Source organism: Myxine glutinosa, chromosome 2, assembly GCF_964187855.1.
Source record: "Myxine glutinosa chromosome 2, kmMyxGlut1.1, whole genome shotgun sequence".
In the NCBI taxonomy this organism is placed as follows: domain Eukaryota; kingdom Metazoa; phylum Chordata; class Myxini; order Myxiniformes; family Myxinidae; genus Myxine; species Myxine glutinosa.
The window spans coordinates 132,673,297-132,697,948 of NC_136262.1; the positions used below are offsets into that span (position 1 = coordinate 132,673,297).

The 24,652-nt window shown below is 46.5% G+C and overlaps 1 protein-coding gene and 1 pseudogene across 3 annotated transcripts in view; both read right to left on the minus strand.

Moving 5' to 3' along the window:
- LOC137421239 (bromodomain-containing protein 9) overlaps nt 1-24,652 on the minus strand; it is a 170,732-nt gene that overhangs the window by 22,111 nt on the left and 123,969 nt on the right. The window contains exon 15 of one of the 3 annotated variants that reach the window (XM_068107104.2): nt 451-618. The exons of 1 other annotated variant lie outside the window; for it this stretch is intronic. In XM_068107104.2, the coding sequence (XP_067963205.1) occupies nt 451-618 (168 nt within the window). Of the gene's footprint in view, nt 1-450; nt 622-24,652 lie in introns of all 3 variants that reach the window. One more of the 3 variants, XM_068107103.2, reaches the window with a different exon arrangement.
- Nucleotides 11,964-12,117, minus strand: LOC137422749 (U1 spliceosomal RNA; annotated as a pseudogene).

Below are 24,652 nucleotides of genomic sequence, written 5' to 3' on the forward strand. Positions count from 1 at the left end.
GTTAAAGGCGGCAAAAAGGGTTGGCGTCAGGAAGGGCATCCGGCCGTAAAACATTGCTTCAAAAAGGGGACCGAAAAACAACAACAACCACGGTTCCCGAAAAAGGCCAACCCCCGCTTGCGGGGAAAAATGGCCTCTAAAGGTGGTTATTATTATATTATATATCTAGTTTTACTTTCTGTATGGAAGCGCCTTTCTTTCTATTATTTATATAAAAAAAACACACAAACACACAAACAAACAAACAAACACACACACACACACACACACACACACACACACACACACACACACACACACACACACACACGTAATTGTGCATTTCTTTGTATGATGCGAATGGCAACATTCTGGATCACATTTTACTTGAGCACGTTTAGTTATATAAAAAGACACATTTGGCATGGTAATGATAAATCTTTATACACATTAAACATAATGTTGACTCACCGTGAGATGAAGTGCAAGAGTCAGGTGACACCCGGGGAGCCTCTTGTGATGCTGTTATATCAGCCACACGCAAGCCAACACCCAAGGCATTACGCACTGCCATTATGCTAACAACATGCCCTGGTGACACCTGGCTTGTCATGGTTTTCAGGTTCTCTGTCACATTTCCTGCTGCGGGATATAAACGGATGCAAGCAACGAAAACTGGAGCAGCTAAAATAAATATTTCTTCAAATGTGAATTACAGTTGCATGTTGTTTCTATTTTCCTTCATTATTAAAGTATAGAAACATTGTGAAAACATCAAAAAAAAAGTTTAAAAAGCAAATTAACAACTCGACTACTTAATTTATCTATAACAAATAAGCCTGGTGTTGGCTTTACGGTTAGAGTACTGGCTTGGCATCCGAGGATCTTGAGTTTGAATCCCGGTCGATCGTTGAATTAACACCAGGGGGGTTCACTCAGCCTGTCATCCTTCTGAGGTCGGCAAATTGAGTACCAGCTCACTGGTAATTGGGGCACTGCATCAGCAGCACAAACGCCCTTCCAGAGAAATTGTGCAACCAGCAGCCACAGGCTGTATACGAAAACAACTTCGACAAGAAATAAATTTTAGAGAAAAATAAATCTCTGAAGTTGCCACCCATTTCATTCACTTTGCAAGACACTTTAATTTGCCGTACATCCTTTTCGAGTGATTGAAGGCTCAGGAAGGAGTGTGCACGCACGTACACAAAGACACACACACACACTGGTGGTGGATATTTTGAGACCTGGCTGGTCTCCGTTCCATCTCCTGAAACCCACCGACGTGTGGAGTTGGCAGCCAACAGCAGCAACGTGTGCATGCACACACGATGAGGCAAACGATTCTGTGGTCTGATGAGACGAAAATTGAACTCTTTGGCTTGAATACAAAGCGCTACATCTAACAGAAACAAAGCAGAGCTCATCACCCATCTAACACCATCCCAACCGTGAAGCATGGTGATGGCAGCATCATGCTATGGGGATGCTTTTCAGCAACACGGCCTGGGAAGCTTGCAAGGATAGAGGGAACAATGAATGGAGCCAAATACAGGCAAATCCTGAAGGAGAACCTGCTTCAAAGTGCAAAAGACCTTAGACTGTGGTGAAGATTTATGTTCCAACAGGACAATGACCCCAAGCATACAGCCAAAGCAACACGGGAATGGCTTCAGAACAAGAACGTGAAAGTCCTTGAATGGCCCATCCAAATCCCAGACTTGAATCTCATTGAGAATCTGTGGAAAGACTTGAAGATTACTGTTCACTGACAGCTGACACTCCCCATCCAACTTGACAGAGCTTGAGCAAATTTGCAAGGAAGAATGGAAAAAAAAAACTCCCCAAATCCAGATGTGCAAACCTGATACAGACATACCCAAGAAGATTCAAACCTACATATATATATAGATATATATATATATATATATATATATACATATACACAGTCATGCGTCGCTTAACGTCCTAGATACGTTCTTGAAAACGTGACGTTAACCGAATTGGACGTTGTCCGAACATAGGACTTGAAAGCTGCAATAGCCCCTTGATCCATAGGCTGAATCAAAGAGGTGGTATTCGTGCCAAAAAACATGCCAAAATCACGTGTGATAGCATTCACAGATTTGCCGCCCTCACGCTGTCTTATTATTTTCTGCTTCTCCTCCAAATCAATGCTCTTGCATTGTTTCTTACTGCTGCTACCACTAGGGCTGGTTGCGCTGCATTTGGGACCCATGATTAACTTTAGGGTGGATTGATTTTAATAAAAATCAAATGAAAATAAAATGGAAAAACGCTCACAATACGCGGGGGTAATCGAGACTGGATGCTGATGATGGTGCGGCGCTGCCGACGAGGCAAAACCAAGCATACACTGTTATACTGTTTGTAAACTTTTTATTTCGTAAGTAAGGAAATCAAATGAAAAGTACTGTACACTACAACAGCCAAAAAACATAAACCAGTAACATAGGCATTTCATATATCTATCAAAACATATTATGGATAGATAGTTACTGTACTGTATCATCATACGCCTGGCAGCACAATCTATTTTGCTTAAGAACACATGATGCATGCATGAGCGTGCTCGAAGGCCACTTACGTCCGCTACGTCCCGTTGTCTGAACGGGGTTTTTTTATCCCCATTATTTTTTTGTTTTTTTTATGGGCCACGGACGTAAAAGCGATCGGACGTTGTTCGGACGGACTTAAAGCGACGCATGACTATATATATATATACATATACACACATATATATATATATACATATACACACATATATATATATATATATACATATACACACATATATATATATACATATACACACATATATATATATATATATACATATACACACATATATATATATATATACATATACACACATATATATATATATACATATACACACATATATATATACATATACACACACACACACACAGACTTGGCATTTAATATGGAATATTTTTTTCTTCTTGACTTGGGTTTACTTTCTTTACTCAGTATATCAATCTGGTGAGTTTCTTTTACACTTTGGTGATTTATTTGTTAAAAGAACCACGTCACTGATTGTCTGTCGCAGCAAGAAGTCAACAACAGGATTATATCACAGGTGGCGTGGCAAAATGTACGGACAGGTGCATTTGACGATTGGCTTCACAGTCGGGTATACAAGGGTTGTTGCGTTCTGTATTAGTGGGAAAACAACTGCTGCACGTCTCCAAAAGTTATTGCCGCTTTCTCTGGAGATGGTCCGTCAACTCGACAATGCCGTTTGTCATGGAGTGGTGGCTTTACGAAATGACGGCATGAAAGCATGCTATTGCTCGGCAGTATGGCATCACTCAAGGTCAGGTGTCAAAGATCCTGAAACGAAATGCTCAGAGGGGTGTCCCTACTCCAATACCGAAGCCAGGATGTCCCCGCAGAACCACAAGGAGGGATGATCGCCAGCTGCACCGGTTAGTCCGCAATGGCCGTACCAAGTCAGCGAATCGGCTTAGGGCTGAGTGGCAGCAACTGTCAAATGTGCCTGTATCCAGAAGGCTAGTCAACCAACGACTGGATCAAGCAGGCTATGGTGCCAGGCGTCCCCTGAGAAAGCCACGCCTGACCAGAAAACACCGCCAGCGCCGATTGCAGTGGGCCAGAGAGCACCGTCAATGGCAGCCAGGACACTGGAATCACGTGATCTTCAGTGACGAGTCTATATTTCTGGTCTATCGTCAAGATGGCCGCGTCCGAGTGCGCAGACAAGTGCATGAAGCCTACAACAAAGATTGTATAGTGCCAAGAGTCCAAGCTGGAGGTGGTGGGGTGACCGTTTGGGCTGCTTTTCATGCAGGGGGCAAAACTGACATGGTTGTTCTGAATGGAAACCTGAACCAGTTCAAGTACAGGGCCATTCTGGAAGAAACATCGCTTCCATTTGCTCGTGCAGCCTTTCGAGGAAACTTTGTCTTCCAAGATGATAATGCACCGCCTCATCGTGCTCGCATGATCCAACAGTTTCTGGCTGACCGTGGTGTCGAGCATATGGAGTAGCCTGCCATGTCCCCGGATATGAATCCGAGAGAGAACTTGTGGGCAGAATTAACGCGTCAAATCGACCACTTGGACCAGTAGCCGACCTCTGTGCGTTAATTGCAGCAGGCTATTGTCACTGCATGGCAAGCGATTCCTGTCCAAACCTTGGCAAATCTCGTGAACAGCATGCCTCAACGTGTACGTGCTCTCCTGAATGCTCGTGGGGGTTACACGAAGTACTGAACTGTAATTTTACTGTCCGTAATCCCAGTCGTAATATAACTTTTGTTTTTGTTAAAAAAAAATTTGGCTAATGTGCAAAATAAAGAGATACTTCTGGAAAACGTACAGAAGTTTAACACAGTACTGTCCATAAATTGAGTTCGATATCAGTTTACATCACTTTCAAGGATCAATTTATTTGTTTCGAAATGTCAAATGTGGTTTTTGTTTCTTTTAAAGGTCACATTAACAAAATCTAGAATAATTTCAACATAATTCCAATGAACTTTTGGTTCTAAGACAACTTGAAAAGTAAGTTCACCCCCACAAAAAAAAAATTCCATATTAAATGCCAAGTCTGTGTATGTGTGTGTGTGTATGTGTGTGTGTGTGTGTATATATATATATATATATATATATATATATATATATATATAACTGTGAGAAATAATAGAAACTCCACAGTACGAACAGGGCATCTCATTTGCATTAAATAAATAATCGGGAGATTAAATCAAACGCGGACGTAGCTTCAGGACGGTCGATCTTTAATTCTCGACAAGCTTTCGACCAACAAAGGTATTCTTCTTAGTCGTCCCCAAGTTCAGCGAAAGGGGATATATATATAGTAGCTGTTGTTTAAGCAAGTATTATTATGACTTCCTGTGGTGCTTGAGCGCTGTATTAGCATTCTTGCACTTCCGCCCTTCTTTCCGCCATACCATTTTGCCTGCGACGAGCGAAAGAACTGATCGGCTCCATTTTCGATGTTTTCTCTGTAATATCCGACCATTGGATAGAGGTAAGCTGAATCTCAATTTATTGTTGAACCTCTTGAAAAAGCTTTAGGCAAATTATTGTATTGTGTGGATGCAAAATGTATCGAAGTAGGTTTTGTGTAAATCATATAGCCTGGTGTTGGCTTAGCGGTTAGGGTGCCGGCTTGGGATCCGAGGATCCTGAGTTCGAATCCCGGTCGATCGCTGAATTAACGCCAGGGGGGTTGACTCAGCCTGTCATCCTTCCGAGGTCGGCAAATTGAGTACCAGCTTGCTGGGATGAATGATCACGGTGTGTACCCCAATTTAGAATAGGTACACCGTATCCGTGCGCATCGTAACAGCGTGACCAAGGGTTGGCGTCAGGAAGGGCATCCGGCCATAAAAACAATGCCTCAAACAAGGAACCATGATTGTCATGGGGCCCGTAAGGCTAACCCCCGCTCCAGCGGGGAAAATGGCCTTAAAACGCTCATTCATTCATATTCATATTATAATAATAATAATAATACATTTATTTTATATAGCGCTTTTCAAGAAGCCCAAAGGCGCTTTGACAGAGTACAAAAAACAAGTGCAAAAAGACAAAAATCAATAGGTAAATAATCAAAGCAAAAGGAAGGAGCAGGAGAAGAGATAGTCAGGGGTTAAATGCTGTGGGTTAAATGTTGAATGCAGTATTGAACAGGTGGGTCTTGAATGATGTTTTGAATGTGGTGAGTGAGGAGGAGTCTCTGATGGTGTGAGGTCGTGAGTTCCAGAGGGTGGGAGCAGCGATGGAGAAGGCCCTGTCCCCCCAGGATCTGAATTTGGTCCGGATGGGGGGGGGGGTCAGGAGGTTGGTACCAGCAGAGCGGAGGTTGCGGGTGGGAGTGTGTCTGGAGAGGAGGTCAGTCAGGTAGGATGGGGCCAGGTTATGGAGGGCTTTGTCGGTCAAGAGGAGGATTTTGTACTGGATTCTCTGGGGGATGGGGAGCCAATGAAGCTTATAAAGGACGGGGGTGATGTGGTCACGGGTCCGGGAATGGGTGAGTAGACGGGCAGCGGAGTTCTGAATATATTGGAGTTTATTGGTGATTATTGAGGGTGAACCAGAGAGGAGGCTGTTGCAGTAGTCCAGACGGGAAGTGATGAAGGCGTGGATGAGGGTTTCTGCAGCCACGGAGGAGAGGGATGGACGGAGACGGGCGATGTTTTTCAGGTGAAAGAAGGCTGTCTTTGTGATCTGTTTAGTGTATTTGTCGAAGGAGAGGGTTTGGTCAAAGATGATGCCAAGATTCCGGATGTGAGGGGAGGTGGATACTGGGAAACCGTCGATGTTGAGGGCAAAGTTATGGGTGGATTTGGTGAGCGTTTTTGGGCCAATGATGATTATTTCAGATTTATCATAGTTAAGTTTGAGGAAGTTGATTTGAAGCCAGGATTATATTTCAGTGATGCAGTTTGTCAGGATAGAGTGGGTGGCGGTGGAGATGGACTTGGTGGAGATGAAAAGTTGGATGTCATCGGCGAAGCAGTGGAATTGGAGACCATGACGGCGGATTAAGTGACCAAGGGGGGACAGGTACAGGATGAAAAGGAGGGGGCCAAGAACTGAACCTTGGGGGACACCTTGGGGGAGGGGAGCAGTGGGGGGTTTGCAGTTATTGATGGAGATGAACTGGCGTCTGCCAGAGAGGTATGATTTGATCCAAGAGAGGGCAGTGCCGGTAATGTTAAAGGTGGTTTCAAGTCGGGTGAGGAGGATTGTGTGATTGATGGGGTCAAAGGCGGCGCTGAGGTCGAGGAGGATGAGAATGTTGAGGTTGCCGGCGTCAGAGGAGAGGAGAATGTCGTTGGTGATTTTGAGGAGAGCAGTTTCAGTACTGTGGTTGGAGCGGAATCCGGATTGGAATGTTTCATCCAGGTTATTGGCAGAGAGGTGATGTTTAATTTGAGTGGCTACAGCGTGTTCCAAAACATTTGACAGAAAGGGTAGGTTGGAGATGGGTCTGAAGTTGTTTAGGGTGTCAGGGTTTAGTCCAGGTTTTTTCAGAATGGGGGCAACAGCAGCAATTTTGAGGGATGGTGGGATGATGCCTGTAGACAGGGAGGAGTTTATTGTTGCAGTGATAAGTGGAGAGAGAGCAGGAAGGGAGGCCTTGACAAAGCTGGAGGGGATGGGGTCAAGAGTGCAGGTGGCAGTTTTCATTCCTATGAGGAGTTCAGAGAGGTCAGTAGGGGAGACTGGGGAGAACTGAGACAGGGTTTGGCAGGATAAGGGGGGGCAGGTAGTTTGAGGGGGAGCGGGTGCGGTGGTGGTTAAGCTGTTGTAGATGTTGTCAATTTTGCTTTGGAAGAATGAAAGGAAGGAGATGCAGTTTTCTACTGTGAATGACTGGGTGGTGGTGTTCAGGGGGCTGAGGAGTTTGTTTATTGCAGAGAAGAGTGCTTTTGGGTTTCCAGAGCCAGAGTGGATAATTTGAGAGTAGTAGGTGGAGCGCTCCCAGTGTGTACCCTGGTCAGAATAGGTACACCGTATCCCTGTGTGTCGTAAGAGACGACTAAGAGGGTTGGCGTCAGGAAGGGCATCCGGCCATAAAAACATTGCCTCAAAAAGAGAACCATGACAATTACAACTGCATATGGGCATGGTACAGCCCGAAGTGGAGATCGGTTTCTGAGGCTTGGGACATGGCATGTAGGGACAATGACAGGGAGATCAGGAGAAGTGGTGGAAGTATTGGTCAGAAGAAGAGTGGACATATGTTGTGTGCAGGAGATGAGATGGAAGGGAAGTGGTGTGAGAATGGTGAAGGGTAGGCAGGGGCAGAAATACAAGTTTGTGTGGCAAGGGTGCCTGGAGGGCGTGAATGGTGTTGGTGTCCTGTTTTCTTAGGAGTTTGCAGACAGTGTGGTGAGTGTGACTAGAGTGAGTGACAGGTTGATGATGGTGAAAATGATGATTGGAAAGCTCTTGGTGAACGTCATCTCGGGATATGCTCCGCAGGTTGGTCGAAGTGATGAAGAGAAGGACAAGTTCTGGTGTGCGATAGAGAAGCTGATGGAAAACGTGAAAGATGAGGAAGTTGTTGTGGAGGGAGGAGACCTGAATGGACATGTGGGAAGGAGTATGGATGGTTTTGAGGGAGTTCATGGGGGTTACGGATATGGTGTGAGAAATGGAGAAGGTGAAAGGATTTTGGAGTTTGCTGATGGAGCTGATTTGTTGATTTGTAATACTCAGTTCCAGAAAGAGGATAATAAGCTTGTTACATACACGTCAGGTGGGTCGACGACAACCGTTGACGACCTGATGGTGCGTAGGCGGGATAGGGGGCACCTCCGGGACACAAAGGCGATCCCGGGGGAGGAGGCTGTTTCACAGCACCACTTGGTTGTCTGCGACATAAGGGTGAAAGGTGCGAGGAGAGCTCGGCGGGTGAAGTACCAACCGAGAATGAAGGTGTGGAGGTTGAAAGAGGTGACAGTAAGGGAGGCATTAAAAGAGAGGCTGAGTAGGGTAGAGGATGATGTGGTTGAGCTTGAAAGTGGTTGGATGTCAATGAAAGCTAGTCTGTTGGGAGCCGTTGGTGAGGTATGTGGATGGACAAAAGGACCACCGAGGCACTCGGAAACATGGTGGTGGGATGATGAAGTTGGAAAGAGGATTGACGAGAAGAGGAAGAAGTTCAAGGAGTGGCAGAAGGCGAAGGGCACGGGAGCAGAAACAGCAGAGCATGAAAGTTATAAGGCAGCCAGGAAGGCTGCAAAGAAAGAGGTAGCAAAGGCGCTGGAGGCATGGACGAAAATGTTTGGAGAACGCTTGGATTCGGAAGAGGGTCAGAAAGCAGTATTCAGGATTGCAAAGCACATAGCAAAAGAGAGGTGTGATGTGATGGGGGTGAGTTGCTTGAAGGATGAAGTGGGACAAATTGTTGTCGACCCAGATGGAATTAAAGGAAGATGGAAAAGATATATGGAAATGCTGTTGCATACAGAGAATGAATGGGGTGGCAACATAGAGAGTAACCCAGTTTTAGGACCGGCAGAGAAGATAACTGAGAAGGAAGTTGAGGAAGCGATAAAAGCAATGAAGAGTGGAAAAGCGGGAGGGCCGAAGGGAGTTGTGGGAGATATGTTGAAGGCAGCAGGAAGTTGGGGTGTGAAGAGAATGACAGAGATCTGTAATCTGGTGGTGAAAGAAGGCCGCATTCCAGTGGATTGGGAACTGAGTACCCTCGTCCCTCTATACAAGGGGAAAGGTGACCCTCTGGATTGTGGCTCGTACCGAGCGATAAAGTTATTGGAGCATGGAATGAAGGTATTGGAAAGGGTGTTGGAGAGGAGGATAAGGAAGAAAGTGAAGATCGACGAAATGCAGTTTGGATTTATGCCAGGAAGAGGAACGACAGACGCGCTTTTCATTGTGAGGCAGTTGCAGGAGAAGTACATGGAGAAGAGGAAGAAGTTGTTTTTTGGGTTTGTTGATCTGGAGAAAGCATTCGATAGGGTTCCACGCAAAGTATTGACATGGGCATTGAGGAAGTTAGGAGTGGAGGAATGGTTGATCAGAGTAGTGATGGCAATGTACAAAAGAGCACGCACAGCTGTAAGGACGAAGGACGGGAACAGTGGTGAGTTTGAGGTGAAGGTGGGAGTGCATCAGGGGTCGGTACTAAGTCCACTACTATTTGTAGCTGTGATGGAGGTGCTGGCTCAGAACGTAAAGGAGGGTTTACCGTGGGAGTTGTGGTATGCAGATGATCTGGTGTTGATTGCGGAAAGTATGGATGGACTGAAGGAAAAGATGAGCAAGTGGAAGGAATGTATGGAGACAAAAGGTCTGAAGGTGAATATCGGAAAGACGAAGGTGATGGCAAGTGGTAAAGCATGTGGTGAGGTGGAAAGAACTGGGAAGTGGCCATGTGCTGTGTGCAGGAAGGGTGTCGGAGTGAACTCCATTCAATGTACAATGTGCGCTGAGTGGGTTCATCAATTCATAATTGCTGAATGGAGAAGGTGGATCAGACTCGGCAACGGTTGCTCGAGTGAGATGTGCATGGAAGAAGTTTCGGGAACTGAGTGGCGTGCTGATGAGGAGGAGAGTGTCGCTGAAGCTGAAGGGAAAGGTGTATGCTGCATGTGTGAGAAGTGTTATGATTTATGGGAGCGAGACATGGGTAATGAACGTAGAGCAGCAACGAAGCCTGGAAAGGGTGGAAATGCGAATGGTTCAATGGATGTGCGGAGTATCGTTGAGAGAGAGGAAGACAAATGATGAATTGCGAAAGATGATGGGAATATTGCCTGTGATTGATGCTGTGAAGAGGAACAGGTTGAGATGGTTTGGTCATGTGTTGAGGAAGGATGAAAGTGACTGGTTGAGAAGAGTGATGGAAATTAATGTAGAAGGAAGTAGAGGACGGGGAAGACCGAGAAAGACTTGGCTAAAGATGGTGGAAGAAGAAATGCGGGCAAGGGGGTTAACAAGGAGAGATGCAGAAAATAGGGCAAAATGGAGAAGATTGTCATGGGGACCGCAAGGCTAACCCCCGCTCTAGCAGGGAAAATGGCCTTAAAATGCATGTTGTTGTTGTTGTTGTAGGTGGAGCGGGCACGGGAGAGGGCATCTTTGTAGTGCTGTAGGTGGTCCTTGTAGGCTTGGGAGTGAATTGTGAGACCTGTTTTATTGCGGAGTCTTTCAAGTTGGCGAGCACGAGTTTTCATCAGGTGGAGTTCAGGGGTAAACCAGGGAGCAGAATGGGTGAAAGAAACTGTTTTGGTTTTTATAGGCGCAAGCTGGTCAAGGCAGGAGGAGAGAGTGTGGTTGTAGTAGTCAGTGAGGTCAGAAGGGGTGTGGAGGTCAATGAAGGGAGAAGTGGACATTTTTTCAGAGAGGGTGGATGAGAATGAGGTAGGTGAAAGAGCGTTTAGCTTACGGAAGTTGATAGTGCGATAATGCCTTGGTGCTGGGGTGGGGATGTTGATGGTCATAGTGATGGCTAAGTGGTCAGAGAGGGTGAGGTCTGAGCCAGAGAGATGGTGCAAAATTAATCCAGTAGAGCAGACAAGGTCCAGAATGTGCCCACGGTTATGGGTAGGAAAGTTGACATGTTGAGTGAGGTTAAAGCAGGTGAGTAAATCAGTGAAGTCAGTGGTTATTGTGGAGTCAGTGGAGTCCATGTGGATATTGAAATCACCGAGGAGGAGGATTGAGGGGGAGAAATCACCGAGGAGGAGGATTGTTGTTGAGGGACCGGTTATTGAACAGAGTGAGCTTCATGTTTGTTTGTACGGTGGGGATGAACTCAGGTGATTTTAGCCAGGGTTTGCAGACAGGAGGTGCGATCGTGTGCGTTGCTGTGACCAGGTGAGCTGGGACGATGAGTGGGAGTGCACTGAGCCGACCAGAGTACGGGAATGAAGTGACCTGTTTGTAATTAAACAAACTTACGACCAGAGCCTCTATGAATATATCTGGGTCGTCGCAGGAGTCCGTGGTATTTGATTGCAGAGATGCATGATGGGGTGGAGTAAGTGTTGAGCAGAAGTAGCCTTGCAGCGGAGTACCTTAGAGCCATGTCCGGCAGGAGCGAAGGGGACGAGGACAAGGCCAAGGTCGAGGAGGACGAGTAGGCCTTGCCAGTGGAAGCGGCTTGCCAGAAGCGGCGAGCAAGACAGTAAAGGCCGAAGCGGCAGACGAGGCGCAGGACAGTTCGGGAGCAGGCCTGAGGCAATGGTGGAAGAGCCGGGCAGGCGAAGCCAGGAGCAGAGCCGGGACCGAGCAGAGAGCAGACCACCGGCCAAAAAGCCGCCACAACCACCAGAAAAGCAGACTATGTGCAATGACCCAGTCGGCGAAGCGGCGAACAAGTAACGCCAGCGTCCTCTCCAGACCGGACCGGAAGCGGAGTCCAACTATGTACAATTGTGTATACATAGTTGTACACAACTATATGTACAACAGTTGTGTACAACTATGTACCACAAATTGTACAGTCGAGTTTCCCACATTTGGGGAAATCGCAAGGATCAACCAACCCGGAGTGCAATGGGTGGACCTCGCCCTGAGAACACCACCTTATTGATCATGGTATTTCTCCTGTCAGGTAAGTATATTCATATAGCAAGTTCGTTAAACAGCCATAATTACCGGCATGTACTGAATGGCTGTATTTTTCCTTTTCAGTTTTTACATGAATTAAAGAAACGCTTTTGAAACCAAGACAAGTCTTGTGACTTCTGAGGATTATAAACATAAAGTGTGATAACTGACACAATCCACAATCCAGATAACCCCCAAAAACTCCCCAAATCCAGATGTCAGCATCATGTCATTGGATCAGTGCGCTTCTTTAGTTAAATTTAATGTTCCTGACTGCAAACCTCCTAATTGTTGATGAGCAGGGCAGAGACGATGTGTCAGCGTGGCAGGCTAAACTTGTTGCGAACAGGTTCTGCAGCAATTGCTGGGGTGAGACTCAATCTGTGCCTTGCTTCCAAGTCAGGTTAGGGGGTTCAACCTGTGTATATTAATGGCTTAGATTGGTCACAAATAAACAATTTGCAGTATGTTGTCCTGATGAGGGAAAAATAAGCCCGTGTGAAGTCGTGACATATACATACATATATATACACACACACATATATATATATGTACATATATATATATATATATATATATATATATATATATAAAAATATATATATATATCGATATATATATCGATATATATATATCTATATATCGATATATATATCTATATATATATATCTATATATATATATATATATATCTATATATATATATATATATATATATATATATATATATATATATATATATATATACACACTCAACCCTCGGCTATCGCGAACTCAGCTATCGCGTTTATCTGCTATCGCGGCTACCTAAAAAACTGCACAAACACGACTATCGCGCCCCAAATACGCGCTATAGCGCACCGGAAATGGTGAGAAAAAAAAAAATTCAAACAGTCCGGGTGCTACGTCATCACCGAGCGTGGGGTGATTCACGTGCTGATTGGTTGTGACGTCAGGACGTCAGGGGCACTGTGATTGTCCGCCCGGCGCCATTCAAGTGCGCGTCGCCTCAGAGTGAATACTGTAATAGCAGTGTCTAAACCTTTTTTTTGTGATATAACAATGGCCGATATACCCCGACCCCGACCCCCCACCATTGCCCAGCGTAATGCAGCGGCACCTGCAAGGGAAATCAAGAAGAGGAAGAACTTAACTTACGCTCAGAAATGCGAAATGGTGCAGTTGATAGACAATGGTGAAACAAAGCGAAGTGTTGGAAAGAAATTTGGGATAAATGAGTCAACAGTGCGAGGTATTTACCAAAACCGTGACCATATCAAGGCCCATATGAATCTTGCCTCATCAGAAGCAGGTGCCCAAGCTATGCGAAGCCGTAATCAATTGCTCCTCAAGACAGAACAATTACTCGGACGATATCTGGAGAGGCAAGCAAAGCGAAACTTGGCGATTGATACTCGTGAAATTATGGACACTGCCAAGGACATTTATGCTGCTGTGGCTCGTAAGATGGGTGTGCAACAACCTCCAGTCTTTCTTGCATCCAAAGGGTGGGTAGATAAGTTCATGTCCCGTCATAAAGTGAAAAGTGTGAAGATATCTGGCGAGGTGGCAAGTGGGGACAAGTCTGCAGCCCGTGAGTACCCTGAATCTCTAAAAAATATTATTGATGAAGGCCAGTACACTCCCGATCAAATTTTTAATATGGACGAAACCAATTTCTATTGGAAAGCAATGCCTCGGCAAACATTTATCACTACCAAGTCAGCCAAAGTTCGTGGAAGGAAGGCCATAAAGGAGCGTTTCACCCTGCTGTTCGCTATGAATGCGTCAGGAACATGCCGCCTTAAACCCACAGTTGTGCATCGAGCTAAACGACCCAGGGCCTACAAAGGATGCAACATGAACAAATTAAATGTGCACTGGTTGACATCAAAGAAGGGGTATATGTCGGCCAAACTTTCCCAGGACTGGCTCAAGGAGGCATTCATTCCCGAGGTTGAGGATTTTTGCAAGTCCCAAAACATAAGGTTGAACATTCTCCTGCTCCTCGACAATGCCCCTGGACATTCGCCACTTCTAAGGGCCGAGCATCCTTATGTGAAGGTCGAGTTTTTGCCACCAAACACGACTTCCTTGATCCAGCCCCTCGATCAGGAGGTCATATCAGTTGTGAAGGCGTCCTATTCCACACGGCAATTTAGGAAGATGCGGCAGGCAACTAAAGACACCGCCGTTATCCAGCAATTGCTCGACAGGGAGGATGAGGATGACATGGTTCAATGGGATACTGAGGCAGAACAAAAAGTGATTCGGTATTGGAAAAACTACAATGTGAAACAGGCTATCGACTTAATGGTAGACTGCTGGAACAATGTTACCCCAGCCACTATCAATCATGCCTGGTGTAACATTTTGGAAGGTCTCCCTGAGGACCGCCAGGTGGCTGTGCCACGTACGCCACAGACTGTTGAGGCAGAAGTAGAGGCAGCGGCGGAAGAGGCACGCCAAATCCCTGGAGCTGGTTTTGCTGAGACTACTGGTGAGGACATCCGAGAAATGATACAGCCTGCTGCAGTTACTGTCGACGAAATAATTGAGGAAGATGATGTGGCACAAGAAGAGGACAGTTCAGGAGAGGATGAGGAAGGTGTAAATGTGAGGCGTGAGGGATTATCCATGGCCGACATCAAGAAGATGATAGACTTGGGTTGCCAGCTTCGCCACCTCCTTGAACAAGATTTAACAATCAACAGCGAAGCAAGTTGCTCCTTTATTAATAAGGCAATGGCAGGTTACGAGGAGCAGTATCACGCCCACATCAACTCCCTCCGCCAATGCCAGATCACCGAATTCTTACGGCGTCGCAACGAGGCACAGCCCTCTGTCTTTGACGAGCCCTCTGACGTGAAGGGCTTCTCTGGTGCTACAGCTGACGCAATCCTGGATGAGTTAGAGGCACGTAGGGGTGGTCAATAAGACTCCACCAAAGCCTCGGAACCTACCCAACCATCTTAGCCCCTCATCGTCCCCAAAAGGTAAATAAAATGGTTTAAAAAAGTAATTTTTTTTTACCATTTTATTTTTATTTACATATTGTGATTCTTGTTTTAATGTTTCTTTATATGTTAATGTTTCTTTATATGGTAGAAACACTTGGTAAAAAAGTGGCAAAAATAGGTTAAATATGTGCTCAACTTGGGGGTCCTGGCACCAATTAGAATTATTACCATACGTTCTTCAGTCGGCTATCGCGATTTCGGCTAACGCGCACCGATGGCGGCACCAATTAGGCGCGATAGCCGAGGGTTGAGTGTATATATATATATATATATATATATATATATATATATATATATATATATCGGTCCCCTTGTGTTTTATACTTGTCCCACCCCCCCCCCCCCCTTCCCACGCCTCCTGCCCCCAAGCCCTCTCCCTCCCACACTTCTCCCTGCTCTCAAATGTTGTGGTTGTGTGCTTCCCCTTCTCTCCCCATCTTGTCTTCCGCTCCCTCTTTTTGTATATTTTGTTTGTCTGGTTGATTTGTTTGTGAATTAAATGTTAGCTCTTTCACGAGCCTCGATTCAGTATACAAATATATATATATTGTGTATTGTGTATAGAACTATTGTGTATATATATATATATATATATATATATATATATATATATATATATATATATATATATATATATATTGTGTTTGTGTGTTTATGTATATGTGTGTGTATGTGTATGTATGTGTGTGTGTGTGTGTGTGTGTGTGTGTGTGTGTGTGTGTGTGTGTGTGTGTGTGTGTGTGTGTGTGTGTGTGTGTGTGTGTGTGTGTGTGTGTGTGTATGTATATATATATATATATATATTGTTGCGGATATGGGATTTGCATCCATCCATATCCGCTTGTAAATATTCCCCTATTTCCTCAATACTTCCCAACTATCCCCAATCCCCCATTCCCTAGTCCCATTTTCTGTAAACAACACTCTGTAGACCCGACCTCCCCCTATTTCCCCCATTAAATGTCGCATCCAGGTCCACCGCATCTCACGTAGACAACTATAGGACATCTTGCTAGTTATTCTTAGTCTATGTCAGTTAAGGACTCGTTTCCATTAATTCTGACTCTTCGTTGCACCAGAATGTGATTGTATGGCACCGTTAGGAAGTTTAGGACCTCCCAATACCTCCCCGCAGCTCTTCCTCACGGTTCAGCAACAACAACAACAACAACAGCAACGGCGGCGGCACGGGGAGTGCACGTCCTCACTCCGGCTTGGTGTTGTTGGGAGGGGGTGTTGGGAGGGCACCAGGCCTTTCCAACGAGCCGCCATCGAACATGTGCTCGACGGGGTTACCAAGTAGGGGCTCGCTGTCAGCTCCTCGTCAAGGGCGGAGCCCGGTAACCCCCGCACCCAATAGAAGCGGCGGACCAGTCCCATCTGGGGCGGAGCCAACCAGCCGAGGGCGTGTGACTCCCCGCTGAGCATGCGCAGAAAGAGGGAGGTGACGTCAGATGCGCGCTGAGCTTGGAGAAGCAAGACGTACCCTGCGAGCGCTGTGAGGCCTCCCTGCATCTTTTGGACCGTGCTTGATCCTGCCCCCGAGCCAAGGTGCACCTTGTGCTATCGAACTACCTGTCCTTCCCTGCCATCAATCCCTGTGTAAGTCAGCCTTGTTCCGTTTGTCTGTGGTCTGTCTGGGCTAGATAAGATTGTATCTAAGTGCCTATCTCTTCTGTGTCTTTTACCTCACTCTACCTTGTAATCTACCCCTTTTCTCCACCACTAATTATATCCTCCTCCGGAGGTCTTGAGAACTGTACCCCTTGCGTCGTTTCATCTATCCCAGTCGTTGTGTCCTTTCCATCATTGATTTAGCGTAGCGCGATTTGGCCAACGTTCGAGTGGAATCGGGTGAGTTGGGGGTAATCGGGTAAACTGTGCGAACACGGCGGCCATTCCGCTCGGTCAAGCAACATCTTTAGCCGTGTCCGTAACAATTGGTGTCGAGGAGTGAGATTCGAGGCCCGAACCAAATTTTTAAAAAACATCTAGGAAAAAATTTGGTCAAAATTATAAAGTACCGAAATTTGCTTTTGTTTTACAAAAACCCGAATTTTGAAAGTCGCGCTATGGCAGATCAAGACGGCTGGGTTCCGTTAGAGGAGAGTGGGGTAGAATCGACCCAGGACCCCAGGGAAGAAGTGGGGAAAATGGTGGAGGAGAGTAAAGAAGGTGTGGTTGAGGGGGTATCAGGTGCACAAAATGGCGCTCTCGCGCACGTGGTTACAGCGGCACCAAATTTTGCCGCGCCCGTGACCGTAGCAGCGGGCTTTGATGTGGGGGACTTCATGGCGCAATTCACCGAGATGCTGAGAATAGAGGGGGAGAAATTGAGTAATAAAATGGAAGCAATAACGAACGGATTGGGAAACCAAATGGAAGCAATAACGAATGGATTGGGAAACCAAATGGAAGCAATAACGAACGGATTGGGAAACCAAATGGAAGCAATAACGAACGGATTGGGAAACCAAATGGAAGCAATAACGAACGGATTGGGAAACCAAATTGAAGCAATAACCAACAGAATGGGTGACCGCATGCAAAAATGTGGGGAGACCATGGATCGCATGGTGGGCGAAAGGGTCCCAGGGGTGCACGAGGAGGTAACGCGGGTCGAAAAGCGCTGGTTGAGCGAAGCGGAGGAAAGCACGGGTACAATGACGGGGGTAGAAATCGCGACACGGGGTTTGGAAAAGCCGGCGACCGATGAGGTAGAGGGAATTTTATTAAAGCCAACGGTCGTCGAGGGGAACAAAGACAAAGCAGTGCTGGGAATTAAAATTGAAGAGATGACGGAGGTAGCCCGGGAATTGCAGGGAGAAATGGAAAATGTGCAAAGTCCCTGCTCACATCATGATGCTGTGCTTAACCCGAATGGAAGTTTGCAGGTTTTGGTGCAGGGAGGAAGAAGAACCCCGAAGGTGAGACGTGCTGTGTATTGTGCTGGGAGATTTTGTAAAAGGATGTTTAGCGACAAAAGAATTGTCGCGCGATTGGGATCGATATGGCACCCGGGCGTTGGTGAAGGGTCCCGTGTGAGTAAAAATGGCACGCGTGTGAGAAAAAAGTGTGCGTCGGCGAGTGGGTGTGTTATAAAGTGTGGGAGTGAAACCGAGTGCGAGCGAGAATGCACGTCGGGGTGTACGGAGTGTACGTGCGAGGGTGAGAGTGACCCGGAGAGTGAGTTGGTGGTGGAGCGGGTGCGAGAATGCACGCTTGGAATGGTAGAGGGTGTGCGAGGAAGCACACCTGGGTTGGTGGTAGCGCGAGTGTGGGAGAGCCCATCCGAGTGCGTTAGTGGGTGGATGCAAGAGTGCACGCCCATGGTGAGTGTTACGGAGGACGTAACGGAGGAGAGGTGTGGACCGAGGTGTGCGAGCGGCGACTGTGTGCAAGAGTGTGCGCGAGAGGTGTGGTTTGTAACAGGGAGTGCGTTGGTGGAATGTACGGACGGCGTTGGAACGCCGGGTTTTGTGAGGGTGAAAGGGGTAGCGTATGCGTGTGAGCATGCAAGTGAAGCATCGACGGTAACCGGGTTAGCGGTTAGGGCGACGGATAGCCGATGCGAGCGCTCGGGGCGCGGCGTGCTTTGTTGGATGCAGGGCCCGGCGCGGATCGAAGCTGCGTCGTTTCTCTTCGAAGCGTCGTTGCCGAATCGGGCTTGGCCCCGCCCTGCACGGTCGAGTCCGGGCCTTGGCGGGCGAGGCGACCGGTCCGGTTCAAGGGCGAGTGGGAGGAAGCGGAACGGTGCCCCCTCGTGGGGACGGGGTTCCGACCGGGGGAGATTGAGCCATCGCGCCCGGGACCACAAGGTGCCGCGCCGAGATGGTGCGTGGAACCTCGGTCCAACCAAACCACCTCCCTTGAACCGAAAGCCGGACGGATTCAACCTGCAGGCGACCAAACCACCCGAATTCATTGCTCGGCTTTACGACCCGAGTTTAATGATGTCATGACGCACCGAGGCTAGGATATAGCGGACTGTGATGATGATGGTAGTGATTTGATACGAAATTTATAATAGTGGGTAGAATTGGCAGTAAATGGAAAATTTTTGAATTGGTTGGAATTTGGACGAGCAAAATTGATAGTGGGACCTCCCCGATGTGGTGGGATGGGCAATCCACCATCCCTCACGGCGAGGGGGGGGCAAAGGAGCACTAGTTATGGGGTTGATGGCAGTGAAAACTAGCCCGGGTGGGTTAGGATATTGTGTGTAGGGATCTAGAAGAGATTGACATTAGGTAACGTTAAGGTTTAGTTAGTGACTGATACCTGTAGTGGGGACGCAGGTAGATTAGTATGGATGATAATGACGAGGGAGCGCAATAGTTTAAAGGGACGACTGGGAAGCGCAAGTTTCAGAGGGGAGTAGTTAGATGAGATGATGCTGTGTGAGAACTGGACAGGTGTGTGGAGCAGTGAGGGAGTAGTGAGTGTTGTGGATCAGCGCGAATGTGCTTGGGGGAGAGAAGGGTGCAGGTGGCACCAGGTGTGAGTGCACAGGTGTGCACCAACAGCTGAATGGAATAAATGGTTGTGTGGAAGACATGGAGTGTGGAATAAGTGGAGTATTGGAATGGATGGTCGTGGAGTGAGTATGGTGGAAACGATGGAGTGGAGTGGGTGGTGCGAAGGTGTGAATGGGGGAAGAGTGGACCCCCATCACGAATACCCGGGGCGGGTAGTGTAAGTGTTAGGGAGAGGGTATAGGTAAATTGTGGTTGGATATTGGCATCTGTGGTGCGGGTGACAGAATGGTATTTGGATGGGTGCATTAGTGTTGTGGAAATGGCTGGGAGTGTAGCCTGTTAGTGTGTGTAGTTGGTTTGGGCACTCCACCACTGTGAGGATGTCGGCCAGGTGAGGCCGCAGGTGGGCTCTGGGAGCCGGTAGTTGTGGATGGGGCCCGAGGATCCGGAGGACGGACCCGGGTAGCCCAGTGCCAGAGGGCACCGAGTGGGGTGACAGAGCCAGGAGGGGCCTTCCCCAGTAGATAGGTTAGGTTAAGGAGCAGGTAAGCTCGGGTGGCAACTACAGTGGTGGAGGTGTGCAGGTGGGTAGACCTGCTGGGAGAGCTACACGTCACAGCCCAGAAATTGTGCGAGGGCACCGGGAGATGTATCGGGGGAGTGAGACCCCAAATTGAGAAGCACCACAGTTTGGTCAATGGGAATTGGTTTTTAGAACCCATAGAGTAAGTTGGCCAATGGATTGGCAGGGAAAGACCCCGGGTAGTGTAAAGTGTGTTAATGTCATTTAGAGGATAGTTAGGATTGAAGTCTCCTCGCACCATCGACATGCACTCACCTGAGATGACGTACCTCCACACCATGCCATGTTTTGTTATTTTATTGTGCAGATGTTTGGAATGTGAGACGCATCATGACGTGGGTGTGACATTGTGCTTTGTTGTTCCATCTCTTCCTCCTTATGAGGATTGATGACGAATTGGGTGATGGCAAATTTTGGATAGAGGGATTGTGGTGACGAATTTGGTAAAGAGGAAATATGGGGAGACGTGACAGTAGCGACGGATTGGTAATGTGTAGATTTTGTACATATGGGGTAAGGGCAAGGGTAGTGTAGGTGACAGGGGGGTGACGTACGGTAGGGACGAGCTTTCTCACTTCGCCCTCCGTACGCATTTCGCCTTGCATTGCCTTATTGATGTGTACCCTTGTGACCTTACCCCTCGCTCATTTGTCTCTTTTGTCTCCCACATGACCTGTGCGCCATTGGGTGCCGAGGGGAGCGTGCGTGAGTCGGCCATTGTGCGCCCGGCACTCTCAGAACCAGCTGTCTGCATCGATGCACCACATTATGGACCACATGTCTGTGGCCGAGCACCACTTATGGACCCCATGGGTTGAGGCATGGCCCCTCTGCTGGAACCGGCCATGAGGGCCCGAAATCTTGCTGGCGGGCCTTGGCCACAGGGCACCGATGCCCCACAGGTGAACCACACGTAGTCGGCCCTGTGGGCCATAAATAAAGAAAATAAAATGGACACGTTGGGCACACTTTATTGCAAATAGGCCGCCAGTAAGAAAATGAAAGAAAGACAACAACTGGAAGACAATAATAATAACCAGCAGAGGGAGCCGAAGAGCAAGAGACACCTGCAGGGTTAGGGGTTGTTGTTTTTATTTTCATGAACAATGGTGACTGCACCGATTGGTGCTTGGGTGTGTATTGGTGCGTTTTTGGGTGCTTTAATGGTGCATTGATGCAGAGCAGACTGTCTCCCCCCCAGAAAGAACAATCACAGGTCCTGGGTTAGTCTTGTAAATAAAGTAGCGTCAATTGTAAATAATGCTCCCTACCGGCTGTATGTTTAGTTTGAGGATGCTTTCCGCGATTCGGTTATCCTGTGGGTGTGTTTCTGTGAGGAGAAGGGTGCAACGTCGCAGGGGGACATATTTACTCATTTGTGAACATCTGTAAAACTGTTGCACTCAGGGTTGAGTTAATAGTAGAGGGAACTACATCTGAGTGCCACACTAAAGTAGGTAAAAATTTATCGGGTCGGGCCGCCCCGAGGTAGAGAAGGGTGCAATGTTGCGGATATGGGATTTGCATCCATCCATATCCGCTTGTAAATATTCCCCTATTTCCTCAATACTTCCCAACTATCCCCAATCCCCCATTCCCTAGTCCCATTTTCTGTAAACAACACTCTGTAGACCCGACCTCCCCCTATTTCCCCCATTAAATGTCGCATCCAGGTCCACCGCATCTCACATAGACAACTATAGGACATCTTGCTAGTTATTCTTAGTCTATGTCAGTTAAGGACTCGTTTCCATTAATTCTGACTCTTCGTTGCACCAGAATGTGATTGTATGGCACCGTTAGGAAGTTTAGGACCTCCCAATACCTCCCTGCAGCTCTTCCTCACGGTTCAGCAACAACAACAACAACAACAACAGCAACGGCGGCGGCGCGGGGAGTGCGCGTCCTCACTCCGCCTTGGTTGGTAGGGGGTGTTGGGAGGGCACCAGGCCTTTCCAACGAGCCGCCATCGAACATGTGCTCGACGGGGTTACCAAGTAGGGGCTCGCTGTCAGCTCCTCGTCAAGGGCGGAGCCCGGTAACCCCCGCACCCAATAGAAGCGGCGGACCGGTCCCATCTGGGGCGGAGCCAACCAGCCGAGGGCGTGTGACTCCCCGCTGAGCATGCGCAGAAAGAGGGAGGTGACGTCAGATGCGCGCTGAGCTTGGAGAAGCAAGACGTACCCTCCGAGCACTGTGAGGCCTCCCTGCATCTTTTGGACCGTGCTTGATCCTGCCCCCGAGCCAAGGTGCACCTTGTGCTATCGAACTACCTGTCCTTCCCTGCCATCAATCCCTGTGTAAGTCAGCCTTGTTCCGTTTGTCTGTGGTCTGTCTGGGCTAGATAAGATTGTATCTAAGTGCCTATCTCTTCTGTGTCTTTTACCTCACTCTACCTTGTAATCTACCCCTTTTCTCCACCACTAATTATATCCTCCTCCGGAGGTCTTGAGAACTGTACCCCTTGCGTCGTTTCATCTATCCCAGTCGTTGTGTCCTTTCCATCATTGATTTAGTGTGGCGCGATTTGGCCAACGTTCGAGTGGAATCGGGTGAGTTGGGGGTAATCGGGTAAACTGTGCGAACACGGCGGCCATTCCGCTCGGTCAAGCAACATCTTTAGCCGTGTCCGTAACAATATATATATTGTATGTATGTGTATATATACATATACACATACATACATACATACATACATACATACATATATATATATATATATATATATATATATATATATATATATATATATATATATATATATACATACATACATACATACATACATACATACATACATACATACATACATACATACATACATATATATATATATATATATATATATAAATATATATATATATATATATACATACACATATATACACATATATATATATATATATATATATACATACACATATATACACATACACACACATATACATAAACACACACACATACATACATATACACACACACACACACACACACATATACACACATACATATACACACACACACACACACATACACACACACACACACACATACATATACACACACACACACACACACACATGTATATATATATGTATATATGTATCTTAGCTGACCGTATATATATATATATATATATATGTATATAGTATATCTATACATAAAGGAGGAGTGTCTGTGTGTGTGTGTGTGTGTGTGTGTGTGTGTGTGTGTGTCTGTCTGGATGTCCGCTTATAACTCAAGAACTACACATCGGAGAAAAGTTTTAGACACAGATTCGGAATCAGCATAAAATCCTGGTGGTTATAGGCGACTCTGTATTTTAATATCAATGGTTTAAAAAACCGCGCCAGCTGCAATTCCATGGTGTAGTTTGTGGCGGCGTAATTGCCCCTTTCCGATCCCGCGGTTGCGCGTACGTACAGTATACTGTATGTACATATTTATATATTTTTAATGTGCTTTTTATTGTATTTTAAATTGTTTTTTAGCTTCTTTTATTGTTAATTTATGTACTATTGTATTTATTTTAAATATATTTTTAAGGAAAACAAAAGTTTTCACGTCCGTAGGAGTGACGTAAAGTCGCACATAATGACAAAATGCGCGCCATTTTTTCGCGCCAAGAACGAATAAACGGTAGTTGAGATTTTATTCGAATTCGAATTCCATTAAATTTCAACTGTTGGAAACAATAATTATTTCAACTGTTGGAAATTGAAATAATTATTGTTTCCAACAGTTGAAATTTAATGGAATTCGAATTCGAATAAAATCTCAACTAAAAAAAAAAAAACGTCGCGTTTTAAAATTATGACGTCATCAGCGTATTTCGGAACGTTAATTTTTCAACTTCATATTCGGAATCAGTACGTCCCAGAGCAATGACAGCACACCTTAAATGTTAAAAAAACCTTCGGGTTTTAAAATTATGACGTCATCAGCGTATTTCGTAACGTTAATTTTTCAACTTTGCCGACAATGACTTCCGACTTCCGGGTTCGGAATACGGGACCAATGCCATTTGACAGGGAATAAAAAATAAATGCGACATTCAATTGACGACAATGACTTCCGACTCGACTCCCCCCTCCCCCTCCCCCCTCCACCTTACCCCCTCCCCTCGTTCACTGAACAATGCTGCACTTGTATGTACTTTGTGAATTAGGCTCACAAGATAATGACTTGACCTTTGAATCACACTTCTGGCTGCCAACTTAATATCCCGTGGGGTTTTCAAGTGTAAGTAGTATGATGCCACATGCATTTATTGTCCTTCATGGATAAGTCAAGCCTTGTGTACATACTTCTTGTAAATGGTGCTTCACCAAACATGTGTGAAAATTCTATACATGTAGGCCTACTCGTCATTTTGCCTTGATATTTTGGCATGACAGCTTGGGCTAGCGTACAGATGGGGGGGGGGGGGGGGGCGAGGATTTACAGTATTTGTGCACAGTTGCAATG